Source organism: Perca fluviatilis, chromosome 3, assembly GCF_010015445.1.
Source record: "Perca fluviatilis chromosome 3, GENO_Pfluv_1.0, whole genome shotgun sequence".
In the NCBI taxonomy this organism is placed as follows: domain Eukaryota; kingdom Metazoa; phylum Chordata; class Actinopteri; order Perciformes; family Percidae; genus Perca; species Perca fluviatilis.
The window spans coordinates 18,503,457-18,522,883 of NC_053114.1; the positions used below are offsets into that span (position 1 = coordinate 18,503,457).

The window sequence follows — 19,427 nt, forward strand, 5'->3', positions numbered from 1 at the left end:
TTGTTTTAAGTGAGAGTAGTTTAAGAAATAAAGATATAAAGTGACAGTTGCTGAGCCTGCTAAGAGGCTCTGAGTGAACATGAACACTGTCATGAAATGAAAAAATAAATAAAAATAAATGAAACCAGTAGTTGGACAATCGGAACATATTGCAGCATTCAACCAATCACTTGAGTCATTTTGAAGCAAAAACACACATTTTCTCATATCAGATGCTAAAATTGCTGCTTTTCTTAATGATATATGAGAGTAAACTACATATGCTTGTATTTTGGACAGTTGGTTGGACAAAAACAATTTTAAGGCAACACATTGGACTCTGGGAAACTGTGATGGGTACTATTCACCATTTCCTGAGATGTTAGCATGATAAATTAATTGATACAATCAATTAATTAATGACATAATTCAGTGATGATGAAAATAATCATCAGTTGCAGCCCCGATAACAATCACAAGCCACAAGAACCGTTTCTTCAGGGCTGCAGCCTTCTCATCAACAAGGCCCGGGACCCATGACCTGTATCCCGCCTCATGGACACTACACCTTACATTAATGTAAAACCTCCACATCGGACTCAATGCGTTACATTAAACGCAGCTTTTGGAATATATTCTCTGTACATCACACAAATTCTTTTTGCTTTATACAATGAACTTCTGCACATTCCATTCTCTTTGTTTGAAACACTGTACACCTTTTTTCAATTTCAAAACCTAACATATTTTTATTGTAATTTCTTTCAATTTATTATTCTTGACTTCCGCAGTACTTTTTTGTAATTTTCTCTTACTACGTTTATTGTTATGTACCAAGATATCAAGGCAAATTCATTTTATGTGAAAACCTACTTGGCAATAAACCTGATTCTGAATTAATCAATTATTTGGTCACTGATGAACTAACATTTCATAATTTCTTATTACACAGTCTATTAATAAAATAAAAAATAATAATAATAAACTTTATTTATATAGCATCTTTCATACAGGGGTGTAGCTCAAAGTGCTTTACAATAAAATGAAGAAACGAGAATAAATTGAAAAAAAAGCAAATTACTGGGAGATAAAGCAATACAATCAAATGAACAACAAACATGTACAAGATAAGAATAAAACACAGGAAGAGTGACAGTTAAAAGTAATGCTGAATAAATAGGCTTTCAAATGTCATTTTCAAAATTTTCACAGAGCTTGCATCTCTTATAGCCTTGCGTGGGAAATCACATTGTTTTGGTGCATAGTTAAAAAAAAGGCTGAGCTGTCAATTTTCTTATTTGTGTGATAGTTTTTATTTAAAAACCCGCAACAGAGGATCTAAGACGCAGTAAAGGATTATAAAACGACAAAGAATTAGTAATGTAGACTGGTCCCAAACCATTAAGAGCCTTTGGTATGTGCAGTTTAGTGTCCCAAATTATTTTCCAAAATGAGGGTCTTATTTGAGACAGGTTGGGGTTAGGGTAGCGCAGGTGGTTTAGCAAGTTCATAATTAATTAAGGACATTGTATGGGGAATTTGGGACACTAAACTGCATGTACACCAGAGCCTTTTAAACAAGTAACATAACTTTAAAATCAATTAAAGACACAAGGAGCCAATGCAGGTTAGCTAAAACTGGGCTGACATGTTCTCTCTTTCTTTATTAGTTAATTTATATATTTTTTTCAGTATGTTTTACATATTTATCTATTTTAATAATGTGGCATTAAATGTTATTCATTTTGGTCCAATTGGTATTCCATAGCTTTGAGATAGGACTAAAAATGTTTACAGAGTGGGTGTTCAAACCCGTTTAACCGCAGCTGTAAATTATCCTACTTACTTTGCAGTAGCCGAGACTAGATACAACAAGAACTGCACCAAAAACAGCTTTCACTCGGTTTGCGTTTGTAATCTGAAGAAAAAAGACATGTTAAAACAGCGTAGCCTACCTGCAGCTAGTCCAACGTTAGTCTGTGTGAGCCCTTTTCCTGCTTTCAAAGTTCCCACGGAAAGCGGAGGACCACCCAGCGGCGCCGAGCACGACGCCGATTAGCTGCGCCGAGCTCATTTGCATTAACGTCAGTAAAGGCTGTAGGTCAATCCTTGCGGGTGCTTTTATTGGATGTGCCGCTGTCAAGCAGTGCTGAAGAATTGGAAGGGCAAACGCCAGAAAAGGCAGAGAAAAGACAAACATAAAATCAGCATTATGTAGCTCGGTCCTGCCTTACCTCCGCTCTCGTTCACCGTGAATATTCCTGCCGTCCCCGATCTCAGATCCGAAACTTGTGGACACGGAGCGGTCTTGTGGTTTTTTTTTTTTGTTGTTGTTGTGTGTGTTTTTTTTTTTTTTTTTTTTTTTTTTTTTTTTTTTAGATTTTTCTCTCTGTGTCTCTCAAGCGATTGCATTCTCCAAAGCTGGTACCTCCACATATTGCAATCTTACAGCCTCTACATCCTTTTTTTTCCCCCTCCAGAATGAAAGAAAATCGTGGAGCCTGGTGACACTGTGGCACACTGCACCCGGGTTTGGTCCTCTTATACCAGGCGGATCATCCTCAACCGGGCAGCGGATGCCTTAATGGAGATTTGCAAGCCATCCACCAAGATTTCTCCGCTTCCTAAATTGCTGAATGTGGGCTGATAAATGGAGTGTTCTGTCGGACTACATAGGCTAATGACATTATGTTTGACGGAGGGTGTTTGACATCGGAGCGACTGGCCAGAATAACACCCTGCAGTGTGAATATTTCAGCCTGTTGATGATGAACCGCTCAGGACTGGAGCAAAGTGTCGTGAGAACCGGTTTATGGCCCGTGTCTTGAGCTGAAGTGTGCAACCAGATTGTTTAAGTGAGAAAGAGAGAGAGAGAGAGAGAGAGAGAGAGAGAGAGAGAGAGAGAGAGAGAAAAAAATAAGCATCATTTTTTGATGGCTCCGGGGTGGGGGAGGACGACTACACATGAAACCTTGGACACAAAAATGGATAAAACTATTGCATGAAGCTGGCGGGGTGGGGGGGACTGCATGGTTTGTTGGTTTGTTTGTTTGTTAGGCCTACTTGATAACAGTGAAGTTGAGGAAAAATGAGAAAATGGTGATGTGGTACGAAGAAGGCGAGAATTGGAGCCGGAGTGAGGGATAAAAAAAAAAAAAACGTCCATGGGGATCTGAGCAGCCCAGCTGAAGAATAACGGGATCCAAGTTTTCGAGGATAAGACAGCTGCTTTGATTAAAGACCTCCAATTAACTTCATGTGAAAAAGAGAGGGAGGAAATCAGCTTCCTGGTCGGGGGGTGGGTGATAGAGAGATATATTATTCATGCCTTGTGTTAGAGCAATTGGAGAACCGGCTTTGCTGTGGCCTAGATGATACATATAGCATGTATATATGTATTTCTATATAGCCTATTTAAAAAAAAAAAAAAAAAAAAAAAAAAACCTTAGGAGGAAGAGTGGACCTTGAAAAAAAACAAACAAAGAGAGGGCGAATGACACTCGGGTAGCCTCAAAGTAAAGCACTTGCACAAAAAGAAAAAGGCTGAAGTGGGTTGAAGCATGGGCTGTGCTTCAAGTATTCATATCTCTGATAGGGTGGTCTACCACGGTGGAAAAGAGTCCGAGGATTCCCACTCACCCCAGCAGACTAATACCACTCAGCTTCAAGGAAATCCTGCCTCGGGACTACCCCTAAAACCCCTGAGCTGCAAGGTGAGGGAACCTACATTTATTACATTTACAGAGACTGTGTGTGTGTGTGTGTGTGTGTGTGTGTGTGTGTGTGTGTGTGTGTGTGTGAGTGTGAGTGATGCAGTTTAAAGTCGTTATGCTAATGTCCTCTTTTCCATAATAGAAAATAACTGTATAATTCACATAATAATGCTGTTTAGGAAACCAAACAACTTGATTTCCAAAACGTATATAAATTGTAATGGCAATAATAGAAATAATCTACAGTAGATATAGAAGGAAACAAACCAAAAAAAATAAAATCAGGAAAATGCAATGAAGCCACTATACATTACATGCATTACTGTCATTTGAACTCACTTGAAACTATACATTTCCATGCTTGACATTAGTATTTTTTTATTTTTATTTTTTATTTAGAGGAACTAGGTCAGATACACACTCAGTTAAAGGTTGTGGGGTCACAGGCCTCCACACTAAGCCGAGGTATTGTTCTCGTTGTGTTTTTTTGTCTAAGAGTCACCATAAAGCAAACCTTTTGTAACAGTTTTCAGTCACTTCAGATGTACATGATCTGCATGATCTTACAGCTGGAGTAATGCACTTCACTTCAACTAAAATCTGAGCATAAAGCACTGACCTCTGTAGTCACCCATGGTTCAGTTGACACAGCTTTGGCCTCTGCTTCACCTTTCTACCAGTTATGCTTTTCAATAGGATGTCCTCTCTCATAGAGGCCTAAACTTTGTGTTTCACGCACTACATGAGACCAGTCGGGATATCTGAATGGAAAGTAGGAGCAGGTATTGAAAAGGTTTGAGTGACGTAATAGCAAAAAGTTTGCCATCAGTGTGTTACATCATCGCAAAAAATAACAGTGCCTTTTGTGCATTGAACCACAACATAATTACACTAACAGAGGATAACCAAATGTGCTGCGTCTGCTTGTATGCAGGGACTAAAGAGGTGTTTCTAATCAGGATGATGATGATGATTTTTGTGATTATTTGGCATTTATGTATTGTGTAAGAGGTCCCATAAGAACAACCTATCACCACTATTCAGATTAACAGGCAGTTGTGTATTTGGAGGCGAGAAAGATGCAAACCAAGAAGTGAAGATCCTGGTTTTGATGTGTGCTGGCAAAAGGCCTCATCCTATTTGTAGAAAACTGAGTAATCAAGCAATACTGCGTTGAGAACAGTTATTCTATCTCTAAATGAAGAAGAATAATAATGTGGAAGCCTCGAGCACTGGCACATTGATAATAAAATCAAAGGAAGCTCGTACTGTAACGTTTGCATGTACATCTGCAGGCGTCCGCACACACAAAATGTCTGTTTAAAAAAAGTGTGATCTTGTGAATTTAATACTGGATGAGTGCGTCTGTGTGTTCATGAGTATGTGTGCGTTTGTCTGACAGGCCGCAGGCTATTTGAGGGCCTCTGTCAAGCTGAATTTTGTGGCCAAATGTCACTGCAGGATGCAGTGAGAAGTCAGTGTGACAGATGCCCCCATGTCAAGATGCCCACTGTGCCTCTGATTGAATTAGTCCCCTGATTGAGTTAGACTAATGGTATACAAATCTCCTTCGGCTGGAAATGGTTAATCCCTGTTCTGTAAGGTGTCATCTCTAACTTCCTCTTTGGTGAGGGCCCGGGTTTACTTTGGCCATAATGTATAGAGAAGTAAGTCGCTTTTATCAGAAATCATGTTCACATCATCTTGCCGTGATGCGTTCAAGGCTCAGTGATACATGCCGCTGCTGCTTGTTGTAGCTCTTTTGAGATCTTTTGATTTCTCCCCCTTTTATATATGAGATCAATAACGGCCATTGATTGAACTGTAATTGTGTGCGTGCACCACCTAGATTTAATAAAACCTTCTGCACTACACTGTCATAAAAAGCACTAAATTCTTTCATTTAATTTGGAATCATTTGGGAATACAGGAGCTGCGCCACATCCGACCTGAAACAATTAGTTATTCATTGATTAGTTGATCGGTTCAAGCATCTGTGATTGTTAACTGAATAACTTTGGGGTTTTGGACTGTTGGTCAGATGAAATACACAATTTGAAGACATCCCATTGGGCTTTAGGAAATTGTGAATTGTTGTACTTTTTTATTTTTATTTTTTTTTATTTTATTTTTTTTAGACCAAACGACAAGGAAATTATCAGTAGACTAATCAACAATCATTAGTTGCAGCCTTTGTAGAAAGTACATTAGATCCACAACTTCTCAAGTATTTTGTGTATCTAATTATTATGTGTTTGTGTTGTTTTTACTATCTGTGTGCATGCTTGGGCCCTGACTTGTGTCACTGTGATTCTGAAGGGAGCACACACATTCATCCCGTAATGGATGATAACATTCATCCACATCTACACACAGCCGGCAGTAGTGACCATAAAGTGCACACGTTGAGCGTATTGCAAAACTAAATTAAGCAAATGTTGAAACTGTGCTGTATCTTTGCTTACATTTTTACATGAGAGAGAGAGACAGAGAGAGAAAAAACCTGTGCAGGCATCTACAGTGTGTGAGAAAAATTCAATAGAATTTTGGGAGTGTGATGTGAGTCTTTGTCAAGGGTACGTTACCATCTGGGCTGCTCTGTCAATGATAAGGCTCAAGTACAAGGTCCTTGTGATAGTGGCCATTTTTTTGTGATTGTGTGTGTATGGCCAAACAGACAGAGAAAGACCTCAGCCAAACACAACACCATTTATCTGGCCATGACTTTTCCCGTCTGATTGCCCCCACTCAAGGAAATCAAGTAGCTTTTCCCCCCCGAACAGAAAATGTAGAATCCGTTTGATCATTACCTCCTTACTATAAATGGAAAGGGGAAATTAAAGGTGCTCAGCTTATAAGTATCTGCAGAGTAATACCATCTTGCTTACTGCATGATTCCAGCCTCTGCATGCATTAACATACCTCAGACTTCCCCCATTAAACCCTCCCATCCCCAAAAGTGACAATGTTGCTTTTCTAAACTAAAGCCTCAATTGGGGAAACACTTAACTTTTGCAAACTCACACCACTGTAGAACTTAAAAAAAAAGTTTTTGAAGCACCTCATGTGATATACCTTACTTTTAAAGGGCATGTAGTAAAGATATGATACACTGCTGAGCTGTGTGTGTGTGTGTGTGTGTGTGTGTGTGTGTGTGTGTGTGTGTGTGTGTGTGTGTGTGTGTGTGTGTGTGTGTGTGTGTGTGTGTGTGTGTGTGTGTGTGTGTGTGTGTGTGTGTGTGTGTGTGTGTGTGTGTGTGTGTGTGTGTGTGTGTGTGTGTGTGTGTGTGTGTGTGTGTGTGGTCTAAATTGAGAGTCATTGGGTAATTTATTCCAGAGGAGGGCAAAGGCTCAGCATGGTGATGAATTAATCCACTGTGCTTTTTCTGCTTGCTGAGAGAAGGGAGACTGATATTGGCTCTTTTTCTTTCTCTCTCTATATATCACTTTCTTTCATTTGGCTATCAAACTTTCTGAGCTCTTCCTCCTGCTCTTTTAAAAAAAAAAAAAAAAAAAAAACTTCTGTTCTTAGATATTACTCTATATGTCCAAAGTGAATTTTTTATCGTCACAATCACACATATGATTTGATACACAATAGGAGCAGTCTCTCTGTGCACTCATAGAAATGCTAACATTCGGTTGACTTCAATGGCCCTGCTGTTGTCTTTGTCTGTACAGCTGCTGATTGGATCAAGTGATGGACTATGCTTATCTGTATCTATCAAGGATGTCATGTTCATATGTACAATGGTCTTTTATTGCTCGCTTGGCATGGCACAAACCCCTGGCACCCTGCCAGTTAGTGGTTTGATTCCCACTGGGACAAAGTTTTGGTCCTTAAGGCACTATGGACAAAAACATCCACTCAAATGGCACATGTTGAAGGAATAGTTTGACATTTTGCTTGTTTGCTTATATCTTTGTTGCCGAGAGTTTGATGAGAAGATTGATACCACTCTTATGTCTGTACAGTAAATGTGTAGCTGAGGCTAGCAGCCAATTAGCTTAGCTTAGCATAAAGATTGGAAACAGGGGGAAGCAGTTAGCTTGGCTCTGTCCAAAGGTAACAAAATCCAGCTACCAGCATCGCTAAAGCTCATAATTTAACATGTTATATCTTGTTTGTTTAATCTGTACAAAAACTGAAGAGTAAAAATAACAATTTGCTTGAATCTTGCAAACGAGATATAAAATTTTTTTTAGTTCGCTTTAGAGGTGCTGGTAGGATAATTTTGTTACCCTTTGGACAGAGCTAGGCTAGCTAGTTCCCACTGTTTCCAGTCTTTATGCTAAGCTGCTGGCTGTAGCTTCACATTGAACTGTCAGACATAAGAGTGGTGTCTATCTTGTAATCGGACTCTTGGCAAGTGAATGCGCATATTTCTCAAAACGTTCTGAAGCTATTCCTTTTAGGACTGAAAGATTTTTCTTTTTCTACTGTAATTGTAGGATTTCTCCTACTTTTTTAAATTCACTGACATCAAAGGAAACATCACAAAATACTTGAACACAGCCTGTAACTATGACTTTAGCTGTTCATTATGTTTTAGTTAAACAAAACGTCAGCTGCAGTGTGACCTGTGTTTCCCTTCCTGTCTGGAGCGTCTGCAGGGGCAGTAAGGGGGGATTTTTTTTTGCCATGTCATTTATCTCCACTGAGATATAAGCAGAAGGAGTTGAGAGGAAGCGAGATGGGGCCCATGAAGCACACACAGTCTACTGATTGATGTATTGGCACTTCTAGAGCTTATCACCCTACAAGATGTTCGTGATGTCCAAGAGTTCAGGGTAAAACATGACGTTAGTACAGTATTTATACTTCCCACAGAATCTTTTCTTGAGCATTAAGCAGCTCCAGCCCTTGATGTAATGACACCCAAGTCTTCTACTGCTGACAGTGTGAACGTTGATCCTCTGTAGAAATCAAATTAGGATAATATAATAAATCCCTTTGTCACCTTATAGTGCTTATTGCTCTCTTATGAGGTGTCAGTTGGGTGCATGTGCTTATGAAACAGAACTTCCCATTGTTTTTAAAATAGTCTTATGAAATAAGGCCACATTCAAAGCTTGTTCTGCTCCCCCTCCAGGTTAAGAATTTAGTATCATAAGGTTAGCATGTGATAGTTTCATGAGATTATGGAAATGGTATTCTTCCAAAACAAGGCACTACAAGTGTTTACTTTGTAGAAGCAGCGCTCTCTGTACTCTTTCAGAAGCTCACGGGAATGTAGATGTGAGTGGGTCCAGGTCCATTGGTGGCCTTTTAAGCTCCTCCTGGACTGTGTCCCCAAATCATGGGCGTTCTAAGCTGTGAGCACCTGCAGAGGTCGCGGTGTCATGCTACCACTGTGTATATCAAATATGTTAGTTGGGAGTTGGCAGAGGGGATTCAAGAGTTTTTATATCTGTTAGTTTTGGCTGCATCTTTGTCATGTAACTTTTGATATAACTTTTTCATGTGATACAGCACATATTAAAAAAAATCTAATATAGCCACAACAAATGAGGATAGCGCCAATCCCGGCGGAAAACAAATGAATATTTTGAAGACCATCAGAATCAAAAACTATCCGCACAAAATACCAGATGCTCTGTGAAATTTGGCCAGAAATTAAATTTCCCGGCATGCTGTATACCATAGACTGGAAGTAGACTAAATAGTCATACAGAGAACAGTCAAAAGGCAATTAAATAAATTGTGACTGACACTTTTGGAACACCCTCCAGCACCTCTTAAAGATCATTTATTAATTTTTCGTAATCCGTCCATAAAGTGAAGTGTAAAACCGCCAAGATGTGGTTCTACAGGGGGGGTTATGTGCCAGACTATTTCTTTGCCGAGTGCAGTGATTTCCTGGAATCTTAAAGCTGCCTTCATAAAACCACAGCTTGTTGTTTTTACCCTTTTTGTACAGATTTAAAAAACTAAAATATATCATAAATTACTGAGCATCAGACGCTGATTTTGTTACCTTTGTACTGAGCCTGGTTAGTTTTTTTTCCCGTTTCCAGTCTTCATAGTCTAAGCTAAGCTAGCTTCATATTTACTGTATAGACAAGAGTGTGGTATTGGCCTTCTCCTCTAACTCTTAGCAAGAAAGCAAATAAGCACATAGCCCAAAATTTATAATCTACTATTCCTTTAAATATTCTCAGCAATCCAAAAAGAATCTAATGTATGATTTTGCTCAAAATGTTTCTATATATCCACATTTTGGCCCCATGCTTCCAATTGTCAAGCTGAATTTCAGTGATCTGTTCTGCTTCTCTTCCCTTTAGCCTTTGGCAGTCTGTAAAAACTTATGTTTGTTCAGTTGGTAACACCACAAATATTTACTGTTTTAGCCATATTTTCAATGTTTTTTTTTTTTTTGTGTGAATGCATCCTTCAAATATAAGTGATGTCATGTGTCCCTCAACACTAATGTCCTAATCCCACGCTTACGAGTGGTTTTGAAAAGTACACCATATACACACCATCATTGTTCCTTCAAAGGATGAGTTCATCTGTAAGTCATCTCTCTTGCATAGTGTCACAGTGTCAGTGTCCATAGGCGAGTTTTTAATCTCCCCTGGAGGAGAGCCTTACTGATGTGGACGGCTGCAACCATGCACAACACACCGTGTTAACAATGCTAACAGTCATGTTAACAGCATCTGGTTACTGGAGTACTTTGGCCATTTTCACGCTCCGTCACACCACTGTCCTTGCAGCCAGAATAAACTGAAGAAAGGTTGTGCACAGTACAGTATGTTGAAAGATTCTTCCTGGGGCAAGATTTACAAAGCACCAAAAATAGGTAGATTTAGTATTAAATAATAAACCTGATGGGTATTTCACTGCAAAAGTTGGCAGTTGATCTAAAACTATTTTAGAACCAAAATGCCCCCGAGGCTTGGACTTCATTTTACTGCCTTTCTTCACTAAAGAAGTGCTGAGCAGACAAGAGCCTCACTGGATTTAAGTGAACAGGCCTGCAGCTTATTGGCTATAGTAAACACGCAAGGCACTCATTCACCTGCTGAACATCGCATTACGACAGCAGTGCTTGTCTCCTTCCTTGTTTTAATGGATGCAGCTATGACGCAAAACTCTCTAGAGTGTGTCCTGCCTTCATGCTCTGAAGATGTACTCTACCCTCATTTGATATATCCCTTACAATTTTTACGGGGCAGAGCGCAGATGGTGCACATTGTTCTTGTATGTGTGTTGCAGTGTGGTTGCAAGGACACATTTTGGGGTCAGTGAAACAATTTAGTCAAAAGCTCAACTCACATTTTATAGTCTGGTCAGTTCCCCCTCTTGGTCTCTTTTCGACTCTTGCTCCTGCAAAGATCAGGTTCCACCCTTTTCAAAAGAAAATGTCGTCGGGATACTTTACTGTAACGGATTTGTAATACTCCAAACCATTTGGCTGTGACGTGCAAATTAATTTCACAGCTAAGATGCAGCAACCGGAAGTGAGCCTGTCTGCATTGCTTCACTCAATCATGACCAGAGATTCTCTGTAGAAATTCAAGTATAAATGTGTACATGTATGTATGTATGTATGTATGTAACATTTGGGCCTGCTCATTTTTTGCTTCTTCTACCAAGTTGATTTAATATTTACTATATGTGAAAAGAATCATAGTTAATATCCTTATTCAGAAGGACTTTACCTCTCCATATTTGGCTTTGACTTGATGAAGTTAGATGATGCTACTTTAGTCAAAGTCCGGCCTCTTGTTCATCCAAGTCTACATTGTTCAATAATGTTTGGACGTCTCCTTCTTTTGAGCCAGTCATTGCTTGGGGTGGGATATGTTAAGTGTATCAGATTTATAATCTAGATGGCATTTTAGAAGCCACAGGAGAGCAGGAATGTTTCAATGGAAACTATGAAAGTACATGTGCCATTAAAAACAATTGACATGCACACGAGAAGCAATGAATTGAACATACTTCAGTTTTTAATAGCAGTGAATCAATAGGTTTAACATTCCTGCACGTCTGTCAACAGTACCTGCGTCATTTATTGTACCGGTTGCACCTGCCTGATTACATTCCTTTACAGGTCGTCCGTTTTAACTGTGTGCAGTGAATAGCTGCTTGTAGCTATATGAAATGTTATTCTGTATTATAAATAATACACATAATGTATTTATTTATTTGTTTTCCTGATTTTCTTCACATTATCCGTGCAAATGTCTGCATACAGTCAGCAGAGTTAAAAAATGTTTTCCTTCATTGAGCAGATAAATTACAAATCACAAAAACCGCTTCCACATAATCAATTTGGGCCAAATAAGCAATAAACGTGAAGCCTTAACTTTGTTTTTTGATTCATCCATATTGAGTGTTTTCATATCAGTGCTACATCACTCTCTACTTACTGTCAGTCATCTGAGACTCACAGGAAAATTTAAAGCCTTTGCCAGAAAATAATCCCTCGAAAACATTTTCATTGCAATTCAACAACCCCCACCCACAATTTGCCTCTCAATGTATATGTCAGGACAAAGTATATTATATTTAAATGAAACTTGCTTTTGAGTTGGCAGTAGATACATAAACTTCAAATAAGGTGTGTGTGTCTGTGTGTCTGTGTCTGTGCGTCTATCAAGGGCAGTCTGGGTGCCGGCGCTCTAGCTCGTGTCGCTCACTGATCCGTCATGCAACGGTGACATCAGTGCTCCTGTTTTAGCAGGTGAAGAGGAGGGGAGTCCGGTGATTATCTTATACTCTCGCAGCCATCTGAAGAGCTCCGGAGAACTGCTTCTGATATTTTCAAAAAAACATCTAAGCTGTTGTGGAGAGGTGGAGCCATGCAGAGTTGCAGATAGAGCAAGGGTGGTGCGGTCGCCATGGGCGTATTGCCAATTTTAATCCTCCCTTTAGGCCGCAGGGCTGGCGAGGTAATTAAGATTGTACAGTTGGGTATGGCTCTGTCAACAAAGTCACTGTAGGCTAGTGATCTCTTATTCAGGCTCGACAGTCTCTTTTTGTTTAGCTTGTCGTTTGTCATGTTGTCTTGTTGTCATGTATTTGGCTGGACTGAGAAGGAGGAGTGGATGACTGCAATGGAAAGGTTCCCGGTAAGATTACAGTACACTGTAGTGTCACTGGACTAGGCAGTGGTCCAACATAGACTTCCCAAGCTCCTTTAGCTTGTCCTTTTGCTTTATTGGCCTTTGACCTTACCTGGAATGAGCTAAGAGAGGAAGGAGAATGCGGACTACACGCCACCTGATCAACAGCTGCCAGTGGTTCGCGGTGCAAATGACACTCAGTAGAAAAAGTTTTAGGATTCATAGCCAAGGGGGCACAGGGTAAGCTAAGTATAAAGACATGATCATACATTTTCTTTGGTGTGTTTATGTTTTGTAAAATTGGGATATTATTTGGGAGTGAATAAAATGGAAAGTGAAACAGTCCAGTATGTGGGCCTACAGTAACAGTGGTGTGGTGAGGCTGCTAGGGGCAGAAGAAGAGTAGGAGGTTTTAGTAAGGGGCTGCCCCAGAGCCCTGAATGGCTTAGGCTGCTCCAGGTCTTATAGGGATTTCAGTGTAATCTGGATAAGGACAGAAATACCTTGAAGGTGAACATTGGAGAAAGTGCTCAGCTTCTCGTGGATCTGTCTTCCATTTTACACTGGTTGTAAATATATTGTGTATATATTTCCTTTTAAAGGGGCCCTCCATAGATTGTTTGTGGCTTGAGACTTTAAATTTAAATAAATAATAATTAAATAACAGATTATTATTAACAGCCTGCATTACAAATTGGAGTTGTGGGATTAGAAAGAAGTAGCATTTAGGAGGGAGGGAAGGTCTAAAGAAAGATGTTATTGCGTCGTGGGAAATGTAGGATGCAATGTTTTGGGAGTTTGGCCCAGAGACAGCACATCTTGGCCCTCTTCTATGTTATGTGCAATAATAAATTGCTGAATTACCCCTTTAACCACCCATGCTTGCTGCTGTGTAGTTTCTATAGGCTACCTCTCATCACCATACAGGCTCAGGCGATCTCGCACTCAAGAGTCAAAAGTTGGATTTTGCTTATATTGCTGTTGGATCCTCAAAATCAGATAATTAAAGTGGTCAGGGTCATAGATTGGACACACTGACTACAACGTTCCTACAAGTAATTTGAAGAGATGAAGGAGGGAATTGGGAAAAGTAAGACAAATGTAGATAAATACAGCCACAGGAGATGCATAAAAGTTGAGGACATCTCATTAAAATCTCATCTGTTTTTTTTAATTAAAACCTCAGAATTCCCAGCCTCAGTTTCATCATCATAGTTTGGCTGTTACTGTAGCTCATATGCAGCGATGTAGCGAACCGTATGTATTTCTCTCCATGTTTAATGAGTGCGTCTGTCCCCTGCTCGTCTTCACATATCCCTGTAGGCCAGTGTGTGTGAGGGCTCTGAGCACAGTCTCTTACCCGCGTCACTTGGCCTGTCGACAGGAACTGCTCCACGGTCAGGCCTCAGTTACTCTCCTTGGCATAGTGAGGCACAGATCACATACACACTCGCGCTACTATAGACACAGGGTATGCACACAGGCCCAGGCAGCGTCACAAGCTTAGGGAATGCAGCATGTACTTTGATGTCACACGCTTATACATATAATCCAAATACATACATTTTATTTTAGTGAAAAATACATTTTACAGATTTTCTCTGTAGGAGCAGAATAAAATGTTGCATGCTGGTGTGCTGTACTCAGCTCTGTAAAATATCTGTGTGTCGTGTGTACAGTATATGTATGTACAGGCTTAAATATCCATTTCTCATTTTTATTTATTTTTTTATCTGAAAGAAAAAACAATCATCTGATGGGTTTTTTGTGTGATATCTGAGGCGATGCTTGCAAGGTGTGGAACACCAGTGAAACAGGGACAGGTCACCAAGGATGAAGTAACCTATCCATTTTCTGCAAACTCTGTATTTTTAAACCACGGACGTCATTCAAGGGCGTTTGGGACTGAATTCCAGGACAAGTTCCGTCTCCTGTGAGTTACTCGGTGTCTTCCCTCTGTGTGTGTATGTGCATTCCCGTATGCTAGAATTTCCGCACTATCTGGTGAGGTAGGAGAGATGTCACTGCAGACAGAATAAAGGTCAGGGCGTACTCTGGAAGCATTGCACGAAAAACAATGTGTTCTGTATGTGCGCATGTGTGTGCACTTATATGCGTGACTGATTAGAGATCGCTGTATTTGGGACAGCGTGTGGAAGAAGTGTGCATCAGTAGCTTATAATACTTCACTAAGAGTACTTCACCATGCTGTGTTTCTCTTAATTGTGTATTATTTTTTAGTTATTTTTAAGTCTATGGGTGTGTTCTATCTACAATAAGTGGCAGCAGCATGTATAGCCAACATATATATCCTTAACTTGCCTTGATTTACTGTTACTTAACATACCAGAGCTTAAGTCAGCAGCTGCTAACACTAGGAATAAAATTCACTTTCTCACAGTCACTTTCCTCTGTGCAATATTCATTTTGAAAGACGTAAATAGTCCTGGAAATCCTAACATAGCTTTAAGGGCTGCACGATATGAGGAAAATATCTAATTGCTAAATATTTTGACTGATATTGCAATTGCGATATGATTTGTAGTATTGGAGGGAATGATCATTTGCATCATTATTCTCATTTACGTGGAAAAATATATAATCACGGTGTGATTTTTACGAGTATCTATACCAAACAAAGACTTTTTCTTAAAGGAGAAATCCGCCGCAAAATTAACCTAGGGGTTAATAGCACATGTGTACCAAGTCAACTATTCTCTGGGATATGTTTTCGTGCTAATCGAATGTGACCAGTTTTAGCCCAAACCGCTAATTAGCTTATAACGCTATTCGTCGGGGCACGAGGAAAGTAAAAAGAAATCGCTATTTTATACCACTAACAAGGCTCAAAATAGCACCACACTTCCAGTGTAGCATAATGAGGGTCCCTACATGTAAACCGAAGCATTGAGAACTTTGTAAGTGTACAGACAGGGCGCCATCTTGGGAAAGCAGTCATGACCAGTCGAACGACGAACGACGTGCTTGAGCTATGTTATTGATTACTGGTTGCACAGCATTCGTCGTTCGACTGGTCGTGACTGCTTTCCCAAGATGGCGCACGCCTGTATACGTGAACAGTACAGTCTTTATAAACTATCTTTTTAATAAACTGTCTGTACACTTACAAAGTTCTCAGTGCTTATGTTACATGTAGGGACTCTCATTATGCTACCATGGAAGTGTGGTGCTATTTTTAGCCTTGTTAGTGGTATAGAAATAGCGATTTCTTTTTACTTTCCTCGTGCCCCGATGACTAGCTTTATAACCGAATTAGCGGTTTGGGCTAAAACTGGTCACATTCGATTAGCATGAAAACATATAACAGAGAAACCCAGTGCAATCATGTTTTATTAACCCCTAGGTTCATTTTGCGCCAGATTTCTCCTTTAAGTCTGTAGAATACGACTTGTAGACCTGGACATTTTTTTATAATTTGGAATGGTATTTTGACACCTATTTTGCCTTTAACAAATATTGCACCCCCCTGCGATTTGGATATTGCACTACAGTCCATATTGCGATTTCGATAAAATTGTGATTAATTGTTCAGCCCTAACAGCCATAATGTCGTGCATCTTAAAGGATAAGTGAAACATAGATGTGAGGATTGGGGAGCAATGTGATACATGAAGCCACATGCTTTAGTTTTTTTTACATTGCATATTGTCAGCTGATGGTAAGTGCATTTGAGTTGTGATTTCATGTTTGGCTGTACATGGGTGTCAATCTTGTGATGTGATATGAAGTCGCAGTCGGGCAAAAAGCTGCTGATTGTTGGTCTGTGTCTCTGTTTAGGCTTAGGCAGTAGACTTTAGATTGCTATATGTATATAGAAAAAGCAATAACTAAATATGTAGTGTTATTTTGCTTTATTTTCTAGTGGACTGATGCACCTGGAGGCCCACGTACTGGGCCCTCAGTGGGGTCATGGAACTCGGTGTTACCATTTGGGATTTGGGGCATGGCTTTATGATAATATATTATTATTATTGCACATTTTTCTATCCCTGATTTTTATCTTTGTCATGATCTGCCTTTTGTCATGATGCCCAGTAGAAACCTCCCAGCCCTCTGCTCTTTGTCATGATGCCCAGTAGGAACCTCCCAGCCCTCTGCTCTTTGTCATGATGCCCAGTATGAACCTCCCAGCCCTGAAAAGTGGTCATACTTTTCCCAAGATTTTATGTTTTTCTTTTTAATTTAATTTGCCCCAGGGGGTTGTCCTCTTCAGCAGTGGTTTATGTGATCTATCTTTTTTTATAAAGCATTTTGCAAACTGATTTAAAAGAAAAGAAAGGTTAACATACATACATAAGTGCCTATAGTTAAAAAAAGTGCTGATTTTACATTATTTGGGGAAACACATAACACATCTGCAAAGATGACATTTGATAGAACAAGGCGATTAAAAAGAGTAATAATGATAAATGAAATGTTGCTGTAGTAAGGCTGAACAGTTTTGACAATCGATTGTCATATTTGCAAGGAAAATGGATTCATGTGGAGTCACGTTCCCTGCCTCTCAAAGTAACAGCATTTTTTCTGCTTTACTTTGGTTTTAAACAAGTTGTATACTCAGGTATGTTAACATGGTTACTTTTCACTATTTTCGACAAAATAATTAATCAATTTATCCAACAGAATACGGATTAATTAATAATGTAAATAATCGTTGGTTGCAGCACTAGCTCAAATCATTCCAAAGTAAGCAGACTACTAAAAACAATTAACGATAGAAAGTGAATTATTTTCTTATACATAGGTTGTGCCAATTGGAAGGATTACAAACATAAAGGAGAGTAATTAAGACGATAAAATGTAGATGAGTTTATTTAAAATTGATACCAATTTACTACATCCAGTTATTCTGTCCTGTCGTGCACACAGTTGAACAATTGTTGTAGAAAGGGAAAGGGTGTTCATCTCATGACATTGAATCTGACACACATTGAATAATAAGAAAAAAACGCTGGGAGATATTAGATGAATTAAATTCATATTTCTTTTAGAGTATGTTCTTCACAGGATATTGTAATTTCTGTTCCAGGAGGTTGGGTCTTTCTTCTGTAGTGCGTTCCACCAGACAGACAGACAGACAGACGGATGGACGGGCAGGCAGGCAGGCAGGCAGGCAGGCAGAGAGAGAGAGAGAAATACAGAGAAGGCAAGGATGTTCTGGGACAAACCGATCCACAGTGGCCTAGTTTCCCTCAGCCTTGCCAGTGACTCAACTAAAGTCTTCTGCCTGGCTGACTGTGGGCTTGGTCACCATGGATAAAGCATGTGGACAGAGACAGAATACACATGGTTGCAGTTATTCTTCTATAAGGATGAACTGCAATTACATTAACACGTTAGAGTAATTTTTATTTGGTGGGGGAGTTTTATTTTTTATTTTTTACTGCTCTTTGTCTACAACAGGGGTCTTCAACGTTTTTTAAGCCAAGGACCCCTTAACTGAGAGAGAGGCGGAGCAGGGACCCCCTATTACATATACTGTATAAAATGAGTTGCATATTAAACTAGGGCTACAATAACGTGTAGGGCGGCCTAAAGCCTTAACACATACCTTTTTAGTGAATAGAATACTAAGCTATTAAAATATGAATTGTTGGCATGAATTTATAAGTCATCTTTCATGTGGCACAGTAAATCTTTAGGATGAACTGTATGGCTATCATAGTGACTACCTATACCTATTGGCCAATAATCCTATCATCAGTGGAGATTTATATTTGCTAATAATATGTGGGAATTATGTTTAGACATTTACTTTTTTTTTTTTTTTTTTTAAATTGACAATAATTTGGAAGCCCCCCTCTAGTGACTCTGAGGACCCCCTAGGGGTCCTGGACCCCCTGTTGAAGATCTCTGGTCCTACAATGTTAAAGAAATGCAGAATAATGACACCAGCAGGTAGAAATACCGGATGATCGAAAATTCACATTACATGTTTAATTTAGGCTTTTTTAATGCAATCTAGGCCTTTCCACTGCTGTTAAGTCATTACAGAAAGACACAGATGCATGTGCAAATGCATTAATTACATTAAAAAAGCCTAAATCAAAAGAGACCAAACGTGGAAATAACAAACTTCAGGTAACAGTGTTTTTGTGTGTGAGCCCCTGCATGTAGATGAATACATGTTTCTGAGAGCAATGGAAAGCATTGTGAAGGGACATAAAGGGAAGACATTGAAGGAGAGGAAGTGCTACTAACGTGGGAAGTTGTATTAGTGTCTTGACTTCTGCAATCTGGGCTTAATCACTGACGATGTGTGCGGTTCCTACAGCAGCTGCATACTGAAGTAATGGTTTAATGTATTCATTTATACAGGCGGATTAAATCAATTCCATTGCTGGCTCTAAGAAATTGATTAGTTCTTGATCTTTTGATTATTTTGAAAAGTAAGAAGTCATGTGAAATCCCTGCTGAGAGATTAAAAAAACACCAACACATAGCTCTGAATTCTAGCACATAATCATCACTTTGCCACTTTATCATCATTTGCTTCCCACTGAGCTAAGAACCAAAGGGAGTTAGAAGATTATAAAATAATGGTCCATCTGATTAGTCCATTCTAAAGAAAAACCCCAAAACTCAATTTTGTAGTTTTTTGAAGTTTGTAGCAGGTATCACCATTTCGTCAACTTAT

The 19,427-nt window shown here is 39.4% G+C and overlaps 1 protein-coding gene across 2 annotated transcripts in view; it reads left to right on the forward strand.

Moving 5' to 3' along the window:
* The first annotated feature begins 2,071 nt into the window (after positions 1–2,071).
* Positions 2,072–19,427, forward strand: part of pde8a (phosphodiesterase 8A) — a 51,808-nt gene continuing 34,452 nt past the window's right edge. The window contains exon 1 of one of the 2 annotated variants that reach the window (XM_039794633.1): positions 2,072–3,692. In XM_039794633.1, the coding sequence (XP_039650567.1) occupies positions 3,540–3,692 (153 nt within the window). In that variant the 5' untranslated portion in view covers positions 2,072–3,539. Of the gene's footprint in view, positions 3,693–12,393; positions 12,776–19,427 lie in introns of those variants that run through there. The other variant, XM_039794634.1, reaches the window with a different exon arrangement.